A 15,432-nucleotide genomic window follows, 5' to 3' on the forward strand; every position below is an offset into this window, starting at 1 on the left:
CATTTTGTATCTAAGGGACATTGACATTTCAGATCGACAAGGAATTTTAATTTCTAAATTAAAAAAAAAACAAGTCAAATTAAAATCCTTTGTAAATTCACTCATGCACTCATCACATTCCCCCCTAGAGGAAAATAATCGTCTCTCACAAGAGAATTCACATTCTCACCTCAGAGTCGGTTACAACTAGCCTGGGTCAGCTGTGTGCATAAACCCTGCTCTCTCAGGAAAAGATCCCAGGCCTCCTGGAGCCCTGCTCTGCACTCTAACCTCATATCTTCATCGGGGGCCCGGTAAAAGCAGAAAATAGATCTTGGGGCACTTTAATCCATTGAGGAGAGGGGCCAGCACAGGGGAGGGGCCTGGTGTTGGTGGCAGCTCTGACAGCTGTGCCTGAAGCAGGACCTGCCTTCTCTCACCAGCCGCTCACTCCCCGGCTAAGGGGGAGAGAACACAGCTCCTTGCTTATTTCTGATAAAGATCAAGAGGCAGAATCAAAGAGCCAGAGACCTGGGGCGGCAACTGGAACTCCAAGTGGTTATTAAAGTGTGGCCCCCAGGCCAGCATCCTCAGCATCACCTGGAAACTTGCCAAGAATGCCAACCCTTGGCCCTACCCGAGACCTCAGGACCCCAAACTCCAGAGGTGTGGGAGCAGGGGGCTGTGTTTTAACAAGCCCTGTGGGTGACTCCGATGCACACATTTGAGAACGGCTGCTCTGGAGTTTACAAGGCAGTGGGTCTTGATCTAGGGTCCCTGGGAGTTCAGAAGGGAGTGATGGTTTCTAGGGGTGATGGTCAATAGTTCAGAAAGCTGAAGGAGAAGGGTGTGTTGCCCAGAGGAAAAGCCTGCCCAAGCAAATGGAACTATCACTTTTCACTGCTGCTGCCTAGACTCACAGCAACTTGGTTCAGTAATGGGTGTCCTCATGGAAATCATTGATTGGTAAGTTTATGTGACAGCAATTAATCAAAGACAGACATAAGGGTTAATCATTCATGTATGTAGAGTTCTTTGGGAGGAAGATGAAATGAATTCAAACATTTGATCTATGGCAGGGATAGGTTTACTTAAAGAAGTTTTGGATGACTAAATTATGGGGAACCGTCAATTTAGGCTCTCTCGGGGCTTTGCATCTATTTTTGGTGTGGCTTTGAACAAGTGTATGGTCTTCCTGTGTTCTCAGTTTCCCATTTATAATGCTCTCTTTGCCTCACTCTTAAAGACAAATTGGATCATGAGTATTTTTCCAAGTAGCTGTGTGTTATCACTATGCCTTGCAGAAATGATAACACTTTGGAAACTATAGGCTCTCTTTAGGTTGGCAATATTGCCAATCCAGTACCCAAATGATAGTCTCAGGGGTCTTCCCAATGTAGCTTTGCTATACTTAAGACCTGGCTTGAGCACCTGGACAAGTTGACGGAGCATAGGTGGAAATTTTGGAATTTGTCAAGAGAAGGGTACAAAGACAAATTCAAAGTATGCCGGCAACTACTGATTTACTTATTTCTAAGGATCAAGAAACCAGAAAATTGAATGAAAAGGGGTGGGGAGCAGAAGGGATTTAGGATTGTTTACCCAAATGGGGTTGCCACGAAAATCCAGGGTGCCTTTTCCTATCTCTGAATTTGAGATGTTAGAAAGAAGGGAAGAGGCAGACAGATTGAAACCCTTGTGCCGTGTTCTGCTCAAACAGCCAACAGTGTGTGGTAGGTGCTGTGGGGATAAGCCAAGTCAAATGGATGCACTGAGAAAAGGAAGAAAGGCTTTGCCCACTCAGCGTCTCAGAACTATCAGGAAGCTGCATGTGGTGCGGGCACAGGAACTGCCCAGTCATCCTTCTTGCTATGCAGGAGTATCACAGAACTCAGGGATTTACCAAGGCTTTGCAGTAAGTATGTGGCTGCTGTGGCTTGGATTAGTCTGCAAAACAAATAAAGGCAGCACCATTCATAGACAGCTCATCGCATCTTTAAATTCATTTACATTGACCAGATCACGGAACCAAGCTGCCCAGACATCTTGCTCTGAGCAGCGGCGGCTTGCTCGGAGTCTCCGTGGAGAGTCACAGCCCCTCTGGGCCCCAGCCCTCCACCATCCATCTCAGTTCTCTAATCTCGTTCTCTGTGTTCCAGGACAGTCAACTAAATGTTCTCTCCTCTCTCCCCGGGATTCATATAGATTAGCTCCACGTTTATAGCAGCGGGAAAGAGAAAGAAAAAGTAATTGATTTCCTTCAATCCTCCCAGATACCCACTCCCACATAGTGACGTAATGTTGTCCAATATTGTTAATGGGGACAATTAAATAGGGGTGATTTGGGGCCCCTTCTAGATTGTAAGCACTTAGAAACACAACTTATATCTGACTCTTCTGGGCTCCACAGGGCCTTCCTCACAGCAGATAGTCAAAATATTGGACTTGCTCTTGATCCTTGATAGCACCTAATCCATATAGCTGATCACCCTGCTGCACCAAGGTTTCAGAAATGGTTGGAATAAAATTGTGTCATCTAAGATTCTACCCAGGACAGCAATGCTCAAGAAAAAAATAAATTGTAGCTAAGACAATGTGCACGAGAGATGATGCACAGGTCCATAGGCCTACAAGGGAAGGAGGTGGGCTCTGTCCTACAGCCAAGAAAAGGTAGAGAACCTTGAGTCCTCTTGCAGCCGTGGGCCCGAATGGGAGGGGCAGTGGAGCCATCCCCTGTGAGTTCTAGTTGATAGTGACAAAGTCAGCAACTTGCAATCTCCATCTTGAGATGCAGAGATAAAATTTTGGAGATAAATCGAAACAATAAATTCTTAAATATTTCTAAGTTAACTTCAAAAAGATTATTTCACTAAGATGTTATGACTATTCTGAAAGTGTGAATTCCACAACTGAATATTTAATGTAAAAGCAATCTTAGGATCTGGCTTAGGTCCACGCTCCCGGCCTGAGAACCCTTTTCCTACTGTTTAAAGTTATTCCAGGGGCTCAGTGCTGGCCTCAGAACCCTGCCCTGCTTCACTGATACTCAAGGAACAATGCCTTTAAATCCATTCAAAGCACCTGAAAGGGAAAACCCTAACCCTATAATGCCCACAAGTAAGAAATACGTAAATGCTTACTGAAGTGATTAAGGGGGATCATACAAGAGTCTTTGTTTCTAATTGATGTGGACTCTTTGTACTCATAGGCAAACTCAAACCCTGCAAGACGCATGGCCAAGGACAAGGGAAAAATAAATTAAATCCATTTGGACTAATCTCACTAGTCAACTGAAAATTACACATGGTTTGGTTCATTGGAGCCAGTAGGGGAGAAGCCTTACAATTTAACCGTCAGTTTGGCATGGAGTTGAAGTGAGACCTGCCATAGCTAAGGCAGTGCAATTTTTCACTCTGTCTTGGTCATGGGGAGGGATAGATGATGATGTAGACCCTGGAGCCATTTCAAAAACCACCAGTTTGTCCTTGTCATATATACAGTCTCTGCCCCCAAATTTATACACACACTGTGAATAATTATAAAGGCAGTGTTTATTAAAATACATTTCATTTTCAAAATTGAGCTATCAGCTGTTAAAGTGTGTATACATTTTGGGGATATATATATATATATATATACATACATATATATAATATATATGCAACTGCTTTATAGTAGACACTTAAGTGTTCTAAAGCTCAAGTGATTCCTTTTGAATAGTTGAAAACAAAGCCCCGTGTAGGGGTCAGAAGACACAGGTTCTGGCCTCAGTTCTGCCACAATACACAATATGAGGGGTGCATTCTTCCACTGGACAAGCCCTTGAGATGTAACCTAATGTCAAACTCAAGACTCATTCTGTCAAAGGGTAGCAGGCGTTTCTGTTGAGCAGCTAAAAGCAGTAGTGCCATATAATAGCAACATAGAACGATTAATTCATTTGGCCATCAGCTTTCCACTTAGGCAATTTGTGATGTTTTAAAATCGGGGGAAGATTGCAAATATTTAAACCTTTACTGATAAAGTAAAATTTTTATTAATAATTTTATTGTGCATGCACTTCAATTCTCACAATTCAAATTTGCAGAAATTAGAACCACTCTGGGACCAGATTTTGGGACATTTGAAAAATTTCTTAGGCCTCCTCAACCTCAGTTTTATGAACGTTAAAGACAATGGGATGTGGACTAGGTCAGGGGTTTTAAACTGTTCTGAAGAGGACCAGCTCTCTGGGGAGGATGACCAGGGTGTCTAGAAGGGATGGGGGTGGCCGAGTAAATGGGGCAGAGGCCCCTACGCTGTTTCAGCCAGCACCTACATACACAATTAAAAATTTGAAGATCATAGAAACAGATAATCTCTAGGGATTATCAGCTTTTCTTCCCTCCATTCTCCCCCTTTCCTCCCACCTTTACTTTTTTGTTCTGTTTCAAAAATTCAAAGAAAATAATGAAGAAATAAACGCTATACTATGTGTATTTCTCATCACTCTTTCTCCTAACATCTTGAGGTTCCCTGAGGACTGTCTTGCTCCCTGGTGTGCCCTGTGTGCCTGGCACAGCATCCTGCATCGACTCGTTAGAAATGTGTTTAATTTGATTAATCGTAAAGCCCCTGGGACTGTGGGTCCTCTTTCCTTCGCCCCACGGTGGCTCACACACCTGCCCTCAGGTGCCTGAGTAAGCACACTGCATTAGATGGCAGTTTAACCTCCAGGCGGGTGGAAGAGGCAGGCCCTCTCCTCCCCGACCCCAATATCTGGGCAGATGAAGATCCCTCCTGCCTGGGGTAGCTTTCTGAGAAGACCCAAGTGCTGATGGTTTCTCCGGGCTGGGCCTGCAGTGTGTGCCCGCTGGAACGTGGGCATTGTCTACGGAGAATCCACAATCTTGGAAAGCCTGGTGGAGAGGAGGTGGCTGAAGACTAAGGAAAACGGATGATGTTGCATTAACCTTTCTCATTTTGCTGAATTAAAAAGAAAACCATTTCCTTACTCATAGGACACATTCCAGTAATTATCTTAACGATGCAATGGACTATGGGCACAACATTTCTGTCACACAGCATTTCGTACATTTGTACACTATCCTATTCTGGACTTCCTGGAGGACAAAATGCTCTATCCCATCCCCATTGGACCCTACTACAATAATGACATTTGATCTTCCCAACTTACACCGAGGCAGTATTTAAAAATGCAATATAGGGTTTTTACTGATTCCCAGAGATTTAATCCTATTAACCTAAAAAAACAAATAAAAGCGTTTGTTCTCATCCAAATTCAAGCAGTGAGACCCTGGCTCAGGGTTCAGCACATGGGTGGATCTGTCAATCACTGTGGACAGCTGGAGCTGACCAATGGTGCGGGGTTCACTCCAGTGAGGGGACAGATTATTTCAACAGAATTCAAATCAGTGGCTCCTCTTAGATTCAAGGGTACCTGCTATATGTAGCCTGTGGTCCGCTGAAAGGATCCTGGGGGACCTACACTTGTTAACAGTCTTAGTGAATAATTCTTTGAGATAATGTGAAACAAATGAGCTTCTATATATTAGAGGCAGGATTCCTGGAAAGACAGGCCTAGTCAGCTGTGAGTGACGCTGGATTTGATGGCTCTAACCTAAAGTCCACAGGCCTTTGATCTCTCCTGTCTTGAGCAGGCCCATAGGCGGTCTGGCCCATGCACAGGCCACACTCAGATTTGCTCCTTTAGTTTCTCATCACAATTGTACCTGTTATTTAAGCAGCTTTTAAATGGCAGGCCGAGCTGTTTCTTTTGTGTTCAGAAAACTTCTAAAAATCTTGTTCTACTATAAGCTCACCTGCTGTTTACTGTTAGTGGGGTTTAGCCATCAACAAAGAGCTACGTTTGAAACACAAAGGAAAAGGTCTGGGAAACTCTTAGTTCTGTTTTGGCTCTGAACCACAGAAATATATTTGAACATTGCAGACCTTCAATCATAGGGCTCTGGTTCTACTGACTGCCGGCCACTTCATTCAGAACAAACTTCCACGCTTTTCAACTCAACTCTGAAGTACTAGTCATGCCAGGGCCTGGGTTTCTGCAAGAGTCGTTATAAATCTTAATTTTTAAATTCGTTGGGGCAGGAAGTTAGAAACTATGACCTAAAGAAGCTTAAACTGTGATTTCCTTCATCCAGGGCACCCTTTCTGCCATTTCGATAGAAAACCAAAATTGGCTCTAATTGCAACATCGGTAGAAAATTTCAACTATGTTTTCTAAGAGATGAAAATCCTTTTGATTTGACCTAAATTATGGCCAACAATTCAATATTATACCGCTTATGCTAGACTGGTATGGCTACTCAGTAATTCAGAAAGAAAGCTCTTGACAATATTCAATTAATTGTGGATAAAAGTATCCCAAACAGACGTGAACCCGAAGAGGTGAGAAAAAGATGATGTATTTAATGCTTCTGGAAGAATAGTGATCATACCCCCTTTTAAAAGTAAGAAAAGGGCGAGAGATGCACATAGTGAATTGTGTTTGCCCTAAAACCAAAACCACCACCATAAAATTTTAGGGAACCACCCACCTTGTGGGTGAGTAGCATTTGGGGCAAAGCATCCAAAGTCTGGATTTCTGATGATTCAGATTCTACGAAGATCCATGGGTTTAGACTACATGCCTCTGAGGTGCTTTCCAGCTCCCACATCCCGTGGTCCCCTGGTAGTAAGTACATCAGTAACCCCAGGACGCGGCTACTCACGTGGTATGAAGCCCTGGCTAGCCAGTTGCTCCTGGGCCCTTCTCTGCTGAAGTCGTAACTGCAAAACTTAGAAAAGAAGCGTTAGTGTGTGAGTTGGGCCAATAATCACTTGTATGTACATCATAGCTCTCCTGTCTTGCATAGCTTTTCTCTCTGTTTCTAGAACAGTTATGGAAATGTGTAAGGCACATCGGAGAGAAGGGGGAGAGCCGCTGAGAGGGCTGCAGGGCCTTCCCGTAAGTTGGTAACCACCTCGGGTAAGAACACACGTCTCCTCTCTGAAGTGAGTGCTATTTTTACGGCACCATGTGCCCTCTGTCCCTACTGTACCACATGGAAGACAAATACCATCAAATTCCTCTGGGAATTTTCCTGTAATTTCGAGAAGGGGGGAGCGACAGTAAAGAAAACATAGGCTTTGGGGTCCCACGTGGGTTAAATTCCACCTCCACCCCTGCGCAGGTGAGGAATTCTGGGTAAGACCTTTCTAACTTTGTTTCCTCACTGTCAAGTGGGAACAATGCCTACCTGTGGTGTTGCTATAAAGTTTGAAAAAAAAATGTATGCAGGTTGCTTGGCAGAGTTCTTGGAAGAAGAACTAACATTGATAAATGGGAGTGTTATGAGACTCGAATCCATTTGTGAATTCAGAGAAGGGCCCTTGGTGCCATGCTTTGCTTAGAGAGAATAAAACATTGTAAATTGTCCAAACGCTATTTTATAAAACTTTGTTACTATCCATAGCACAAATAGATTATATATCATATACCTACGTACATATAAGTAGTATATGTAGAATAAGTGTATTGTTTGTGATTTTCCTCTTTTCCCTCACCCTCTACCCCAAACACATTCTATCTTTCAGCATTTATCCTCTCCCCTATGGGAATTCCATTTTCTCAGGGAGATTCTGAGTTTGCCATCTTAATTCCTGGGTGTAAGCTGTTCAGAGTAGAAAGGATAGAAAGAGCAGACATTTGTCTACACTGTAAAAGCAGGGGATTCCTTAGTAGATCAAAACTGTAAGTAATCTATGAGACATAGAAGGGATATGGGACTAGACAACTACATCCCAAGACATACACAGGTGAGTAATTGAAAGCTGTGCCAAGAAACCTTTTTGCCCAGGAGCAGGAGGGGGTCTAAGACTCAGTCTAACAGGGCTGTTAGTTGGGGTACCAAAGCAAGAGGCCAACCTCTACCATGCCCTCCCCACCTGGGACCATCTGCAGGTGGGAGCAGCACATAGGGCCTCTTGGGCACCACAGGAATCAGCTCTCAGATTGTTGGCAGTAACCAAGAGGGTTAAGGATCCTTCATTGTCATCCTGCGCCTCTCTCCCAATCCCTGGAATCAGATCCAAGCACAGTGTCAGCAACACGTCTTTTCCCTGCAGGCGGGGCTCACCTGTGCATCACACAGTCTAACAGGTATCCACAAGGCACAGTGCGAGGGCACCATTCAGAATTACCTAACCTGGGAGGAATGTCAGCACCATGAAAGGCTCCAGACTTGAAGGTTACAGTGTAAATGAATGCAGCAGGTCTTTTTCGGAGACAGCAAGAGAGAATTCACTAACTAAAAAGAAACCAAACCGCTTCACACACATTACGACGGATACTACATCGGAAAAAGATCAAAGTAAAACTTAGTTCATTAAAATAAACAAATTCAAACGAATGGCTGACTATCAGGATTAATACGGTTAAAAACGAATTAGTAAGTCAGAATATTGAACTAAACTGTTCTCTTAGAAAGCAACACGGAGGAATAAAGGGGCAGAGAGTAAAATCAATACCTACTCAATGTGAAACACTGCAAAATACAGAGAAGCTTCCAGGAAAAAGTGCTTATTGCTGAACTAGAGAGAACTATTATTAACCTGGGACTTGTGTACTTGAGGTTCTCTTTTCTATATGTTTTATGGGATCATATAAGTTTTCCTTCATTACTGCTCCCACTAATAGGGATATATCACAGACGTATTCCCATGTGATTCAATACCTTTCAAAACATACTCTTTTGGTGGCTTCCTAGTGTTTTATTGTATTATTTGGTCATTCTACGATTATTGAACCAAATGCTCATTATGGAACATTTAGTTTGTTTCCAATATTTTACCATGAAAAACAGCAGTGGACACTCTTGGTGGTTAATTCTGGCCCAGTCCTCAACATTACCAACGGATGCCCTCCTCCAAGTGGAACTGTCACACCTGAAGTGTCAGATTGAAGGCCTGTGGTCAGAAGGCAAACAGCTCTCTTCACGGTTGTTCTGATTCTCTTCTCACTGTGAAGTGGCCGGCTGCCCACTGCCCTTGGCCTTGCTGCTCTCATAGTCTGAAGGCTGCTGCACTGCTCTCCACTGGTGGCTCGGCTGCTAGTGCAGTGCTGCATGCCTAAGGGAGGGGCCAGTGCAGTGCTGCAAGCCTAAGGGAGGGGCCAGTGCAGTGCTGCATGCCTAAGGGAGGGGCCAGAGCAGCTGCAAGCCTAAGGGAGGGGCCAATGCAGTGCTGCAAGCCTAAGAGAGGGGCCAGAGCAGTGCTGCATGCCTAAGGGAGAGGCCAGAGCACTGCTGCATGCCTAAGGGAGGGGCCAGTGCAGTGCTGCATGCCTAATGGAGGGGCCAGTGCAGTGCTGCAAGCCTAAGGGAGGGGCCAGAGCACTGCTGCATGCCTAAGGGAGGGGCCAGTGCAGTGCTGCATGCCTAAGGGAGGGGCCAGTGCAGTGCTGCATGCCTAAGGGAGGGGCCAGTGCAGTGCTGCAAGCCTAAGGGAGAGGCCAGAGCACAGTGCTGTATGCCTAAGGGAGATGCCAGTGCAGCTGCAAGCCTAAGGGAGGGGCCAGTGCAGTGCTGCATGTCTAAGAGAGGGGCCAGAGTGCAGTGGCCATTTGTGTTCCCAACCCTGTTGGCAACCTTCACTGATCCATTGTGGCTAAAAAAAACTGAGCAGAGAGTTGCTTTTTGGCCCAGGCCTTCCTCCCACCCAGTTCTAACCACCTACAAATGACAGGTGTTCCTGGAGCTTTCGCTTCACTTCCCTTGAGGCCATCTGGTCATCTCTGGGCAGGGAAGGAAAGTGAGTGCTTGGTGCCTTTTCCACGTCATCCCAATACGTTCCTTCATGGCCCTGACATTTGGGTGCCAATCTTTGTGAGCTTCTAGAACCCAAACTTTTTTTCTAATCTCTCTTTGCATTCTTTTGTCAGAGTTTTAAGTCATATGTTTGCGCTCGAGTTGCCTCTTTCCTCAGGGTTCTGCTTTTCTCACTGGCCTGCCTACCCTTGCTCAGTACGACATTAGCTCAGTTATTCTAGACTTGTGATAGATTTTCATGTCTGGTAGAGAGAATCTCATATTAGCCTTTTCTGTAGATGCTTCTTGTTTTTTTTTTAAATATATTTTTATTGATTTCAGAGAGGAAGAGAGAGGGAGAGAAAGATAGAAATATCAATAATGAGAGATAATCATTGATCAGCTGCCTCCTGCACACCCCCTCCTGGGGATCAAGCCTGCAACCCGGGCATGTGCTCTTGACTGGAATCAAACCAGGGACCATTCAGTCTGCAGGCCGATGCTCTATCCACTGAGCCAAACTGGCTAGGGTCTATAGATGCTTCTTGACTACTCCAGCCTGCAACCCCCACCCACCATCCCTCAAAGGAACTTCAGGGCCAGCAGAGCAAGTTCTACCACCACCCCCAGCACTACCTCCCATAAGAAGAGGGGAAATGATCCTTTAACAATCATAAGTGTAAACCCCATTAAGTCAGAGAAGCAGCCCCCAGCTTACTGATTATTAAAGAGTAAATAGAAACTTCTGGATCAAGTATAGTGAAGGGCCAGGAACAGGTTCCCTGCATGCAGCTGGGGCGGCACTGGGTACCCAACTCAAGAATGGAAGTTAGAATGTCTACATCACTGGGTTGCAACTGGAATGTGCCACTTGCTGGTGCCCCGGAGAGGAAGAGCCACCGAAGTACCAGGGGCAACTGTGCGAGTCTCTAGAGTTTCAGGTTGAGGAGGGGGCAGATATCAGGATCGATGGACATTGTCCCATTTCCTTACCACACAGACAGCCCCTCTGCCACATGCCCGAGGGGGTGGCAGACCCTCCTGAGGCAGAAGGGAGGCAGCTTAATGAGGCGAGGGTGCTGGGAACGGACAGTGTAGACTCAACTTTGACTCCAAGCTGTGTAACCTTCGCAAGTCACCATGTCTATAGTCCTAGCCTTCTCGTCTGCATAGAGTAATGTTACTATTAATCATAAATCACAGTAACTGTTTCGCAGGATTATTGCGAACCGCTTTCTAAACTATGCAAGGCTAATAAATACCTTTTTTGTTTTATATTGATAATGGTTGCTTCGGGAGAAAGCCCATCCGTTTGATACTGGTTATGGAATCTGAAGAAGAAAAGGGGCTGCAGAGGGAGTAGCAATGTGTAACTTAAAAAGTCATTGCTGCCTTAACCATCAGCCATGGCCAGGATTTCGGTCCCTGGGGGGAGGTGGTGCAAATTGGGAAGGAGGGACCTGTAGGAATCTTGTAGGAAGAGGCACTGAGGGCACAGTTACACGCGGTGTGCAGAGTAGGCGGTATGCAGAGTAGGCGGGAAAGGCAGGTGACAGAAACAGGAGTGAATGGAAGAAGCTGAGTCGGCCACTCATCAGGATGGCGTCTTTTACTTCTTCTCTCGGTCTCTGTGGCACTGATGGAGTTGAAAGCGCCAGTCTTTGGGTTACAGGTTTTCATACAAATCATCTCACTGAAACCTCTCACAAGTCCCACGAAGAGTGTGAACGATTAGTCACGTTACAGCTCATCAGGCCCAGAGGGTGTAAATAGCTCACAAGGCCCTAGAGTTAGAAGCGAGGGAAGCAAGCTTCAAACCCGTGGCGCTGGACTCTCAAATTTTGCCTCTGGGTGCAAATTCCAAATGGAACTATTTGGATGATGAAAGGGTAGCTTTGGCCATGTCATACCTTGTGTTTGAAAGGAACCCATTTAAGTGTGTGTGGGGGTCCCTTTCATGAAGAATCAGGAGCCACCGGAGCATGAGGAACACTTCAGGCTACCTCCCTCATAGGTAACTCAATATAAGGGACACTCCGCTCAGCATCACTGCCCACAGTGTCTCCATAGCAACAGCCACGTAGGGTACCATTCTCTTTCTGGCGGCTGGGTGACTGTTAGTAACTGACATAGGTTATAAGCCCAGTCGAGTATCTGGGCAGGAGGAGGCTCCTGAATGCTCTCAGGCTCTGACGGCATCGCGGAGCTGTTGCCATGGTTTTGGTGAGAAGTATTGCTTTTCTGAGGATTGCAAAACACTTTATGTTCCAAACCCATGCTCGCTCATTCCTGACAGAGTGGAAAATGTGTCTTCTTGGCTGAAATGTTCCTCTTGAGTCCAGCCCAAAGATGACATTTTTAGGAAAGTTTGAGAAGAATCCTGTGGCTGTTACTGAGTCACGATAGAGTGGAAATGGATCTTTTCTATTTAAAGAGTTTGTGCTACTGTTTGAAAATGTCACATTGCTAGGGAACCATGGAAATGGAAAACTTTCCCTTTGCCATCAACAGAGAAAGATCATTACTGGATGTGAAACAGTGGCGTTGGAGAGAAGTCCTGTTACCTGTCTAACCGAAGCTATAGGTTGATGGAATTTAATTTAAGGTTACTGGTCTGAATAAGCTCCATTCTCTAAAAGGGGTGGCTTATCAGGAACACAGCAAGTGTAGTTCTAGACCTCCCTCTGCTCCTACATAGCTGTTACTTCAGACAGGTCCAGGAGCTTTCGACCACAGCTTCAGTATGAACCAAAGGGAGAGAATAGATGAGGTTGATTGGATCAATATTTCCCAGTTTACCTGAGAGTCACCTGGGCCCCAAAAACCACCACCATAGTTTGGTCCCTTTCCTGGAGACTACAATTCAGCCCATCTAGGGCGTATTGAACATATATTTTTAAAAACATCCCAGGAAATTGTGAAGGAAATGTAGGTTTCAGAAATAGAAACAAGCAAGGATATGATGTGCAGAATTGAGACCACATTTTACTACTGTTTTGTACCTTGCTTTTTTATTGGCAATATATTATAACTTTTTGTGGGGGTGTGTATTTGTAGACCCTCATTTTTAATGACTACCAAGTATTTCATCATGTTCCAACATCTTTTTAACTAACCCCCTTTTGCTGTACATTTCATTTCTTGCATCATTTTGTATTCCTACTAGATGCCATTTCGCTTTACCCTATTATCACATGATGCTGTTAAAGAAGAAAAAAGCTTTGCTAATTTAATAAGTAATAAAGGTATCTCATTGTATTAATCAAAGATATTTTCATGGATTTATTGACTATCACTATCTTTTTGTGTGTGAACTAACTGATAACATTGTTTTGAAAAATTTTCCATTGATTTTTTTAGTATAGATTTGGGAGAGATATTTTTATTTGAATCACATTTAGCACAATCATCTATGTTGTAAATACTCCCTCATGTAGTTTGCCATTCAGTGTTGTTTGTGTGAGAATTTTTGGCATTTAATATTTTTATGTGCAATCCTTTAAAAAATTCTTTTTTTCTATCTTTGGTGTATACTTAGGAGAATCTTACCGATATCCAGATTATATATTCATTTAAATGTACTTATTATACTTTTATGTGTTTAGTTTCTTCATTTGACTTTGCAATGCATCTGAAATTAATTTTATATATAGTATTAGAAAAGACTTTAATTACTTTTTAAAATTCTTAACTAATTATTCTAACAATTTCTATAGCAAATGGATTTTAGATATTATATGACATAAATATATCCTCATAATACCTTGAATCTGTTTTTACTTTTTCTTTATATTCTGACCTTAATATTTATTTTGCCTAGTGGCAGGCTGGGTTGATACTTGACCTAAATATATACTTTGTAAGACATGAGAGTCTAATTTGGAATACTCTGAACCCCTCAGTTACACAATTTTAGTTTACACTCCCCAAACCAAGCCTTCAGGATGATTTCTAAATAATTCCCAAATTTCAAAGGAACAAAAAGTAGAAAGTAGCCTATACCCAACAGAGGCAACACGTCAAATTAAGATAGCACTTTCCCCTGGCCAGTGTGGCTCAGTTGGTTAGCGTATCATCCCATACACTGAAAGGCAGTAGGTTTGATTTCCAGTCAGGGTACAGACCTAGGTTTAGGGTTCGATCCCTGCACACGGGAAGCAACTGATCTATGTTTCTTTCATATTGATGTTTTTCTCTCTCTTCCTCTCTCTCTAAAATCAATAAACATATCCTTGGGTGAGGAGGGAGAGAGAGAGAGAGAGAGAGAGAGAGAGAGAGAGAGAGAGAGAATGAATGGCGGAGAGGTAGAAAGAGGAAGTAAAGGGAACGAAACTAGGAAAAATGGTTTAATTTCGTGTGTGTGTGTGTGTGTGTGTGTGTGTGAATAGCTACTCCAGAGACGGCTATTAACTCATATGTATTTAATTGGAAAGAAAAGATGCATTATTCCAGGTCCTGCCCCAGGAGGGAAGCAAGAAATAGGTCAAGTGTTCTGCTAAAACTCTGAATTAATAAGACGACACTTTGGCCCACATCATGAGCTGTCTCCCTGGACCCAGCATGGAGGTAATTCTAATTCTAAAAAAGAAGGAAATAAGGAAAGGAGGAAAGAAAGAGAGAAAGAAAGAAAGAAAGAAAGGAAGGAAGGAAGGAAGGAAGGAAGGAAAGAAGGAAGGAAGGAAGGAAGGAGAAAGGAAAAGAAGAAAATAAAAGAAAGCTGCTTATACAAGAAAGACTTGCTCTAAGAATTTCAGAATGAATCTGGCTATTTGGTCAACTGTTTAGATAATGTGGAAGTAGCAGCTCCGGCAGAGGGGGTGGAGGCAGCAGGACTACTCAGCCGGGCTCTCTGGCCTGCTCTATGAGCCTGGTTATCGCCCATCCACACCTCAGCTTGCGCTGTACTGATAAAGCCGCAGGTCCAACCGAAACCCAGCAATCTCTCTTAGTGCTATTCAAGGTGGAGAGGAACTGCCCTTCCTCCCTTTGCTGTAGGAGACTTTCCAATGCTTCCAGCAATATTATTGCCCCAAATAGTAACACTGGGTATCTGAGTGGTCCCTGACTGTGGTAATTGTTAGTTCTTGTTTATTTTTTTTTCAATCTAGACTACTACATGGGCCCATAAAGTTTTCTCATGCAAAGAATCTCAAAGAAGTTACTAGGATCTGTGTGTTAAACTTCTATGGGCTCATCCAAATAAATTATCACTGCTAAGAGCATCATCCTTACCCATTACTTCTCCCATGTTGCCGTAATATACTGCCTTCTTAAGACCAAATAAGAAGTCTTTGCACAACAAAACAAACCATCAAAAAAATAACAAGAGAGCCCACTGCATGGGAGAACATATTTGCTAACAATACATCTGATAAGAGGTTAACCTTCAAAATTTACAGGGAACTCATACAACTTAACAAAAGGAAGACAAACAATCCAATTAAAAAATGGGCAAATGACCTAAACAGACACTTCTCCAAAATGGACAAACAAAAGGCCAAGAGACATGAAAAAATGCTCAAAGTCACTAATCATCTGAAAGATACAAATCAAAATGACAATGAGATACCACCTCACACCTGTCAGAATGTCTATCATCAAAAAATCAACAAATGACAACTGTTTGCAAAGATGTGGAGTTGAGGGA

General features: G+C 43.6%; 1 protein-coding gene across 3 annotated transcripts in view; it reads right to left on the reverse strand.

The window, feature by feature from the left end:
• MYOCD (myocardin) overlaps window positions 1-15,432 on the reverse strand; it is an 86,172-nt gene that overhangs the window by 47,132 nt on the left and 23,608 nt on the right. The window contains exons 1-2 of one of the 3 annotated variants that reach the window (XM_070393757.1): window positions 6,711-6,769; window positions 1,883-1,926 (exon numbers count right to left, since the gene is read on the reverse strand). Coding sequence is in view for 2 of the 3 variants with exons in the window: in XM_070393755.1 (XP_070249856.1) it covers window positions 6,711-6,776 (66 nt within the window). In the remaining variant the exon portion in view is untranslated. Of the gene's footprint in view, window positions 1-1,779; window positions 1,821-1,882; window positions 1,927-6,710; window positions 6,777-15,432 lie in introns of those variants that run through there. The other 2 variants (XM_070393755.1, XM_070393756.1) reach the window with 2 other exon arrangements.

Source organism: Myotis yumanensis, unplaced genomic scaffold (assembly GCF_028538775.1).
Source record: "Myotis yumanensis isolate MYYU_CA2020_CCGP unplaced genomic scaffold, mMyoYum1.0.hap1 SCAF_16, whole genome shotgun sequence".
In the NCBI taxonomy this organism is placed as follows: Eukaryota; Metazoa; Chordata; class Mammalia; order Chiroptera; family Vespertilionidae; genus Myotis; species Myotis yumanensis.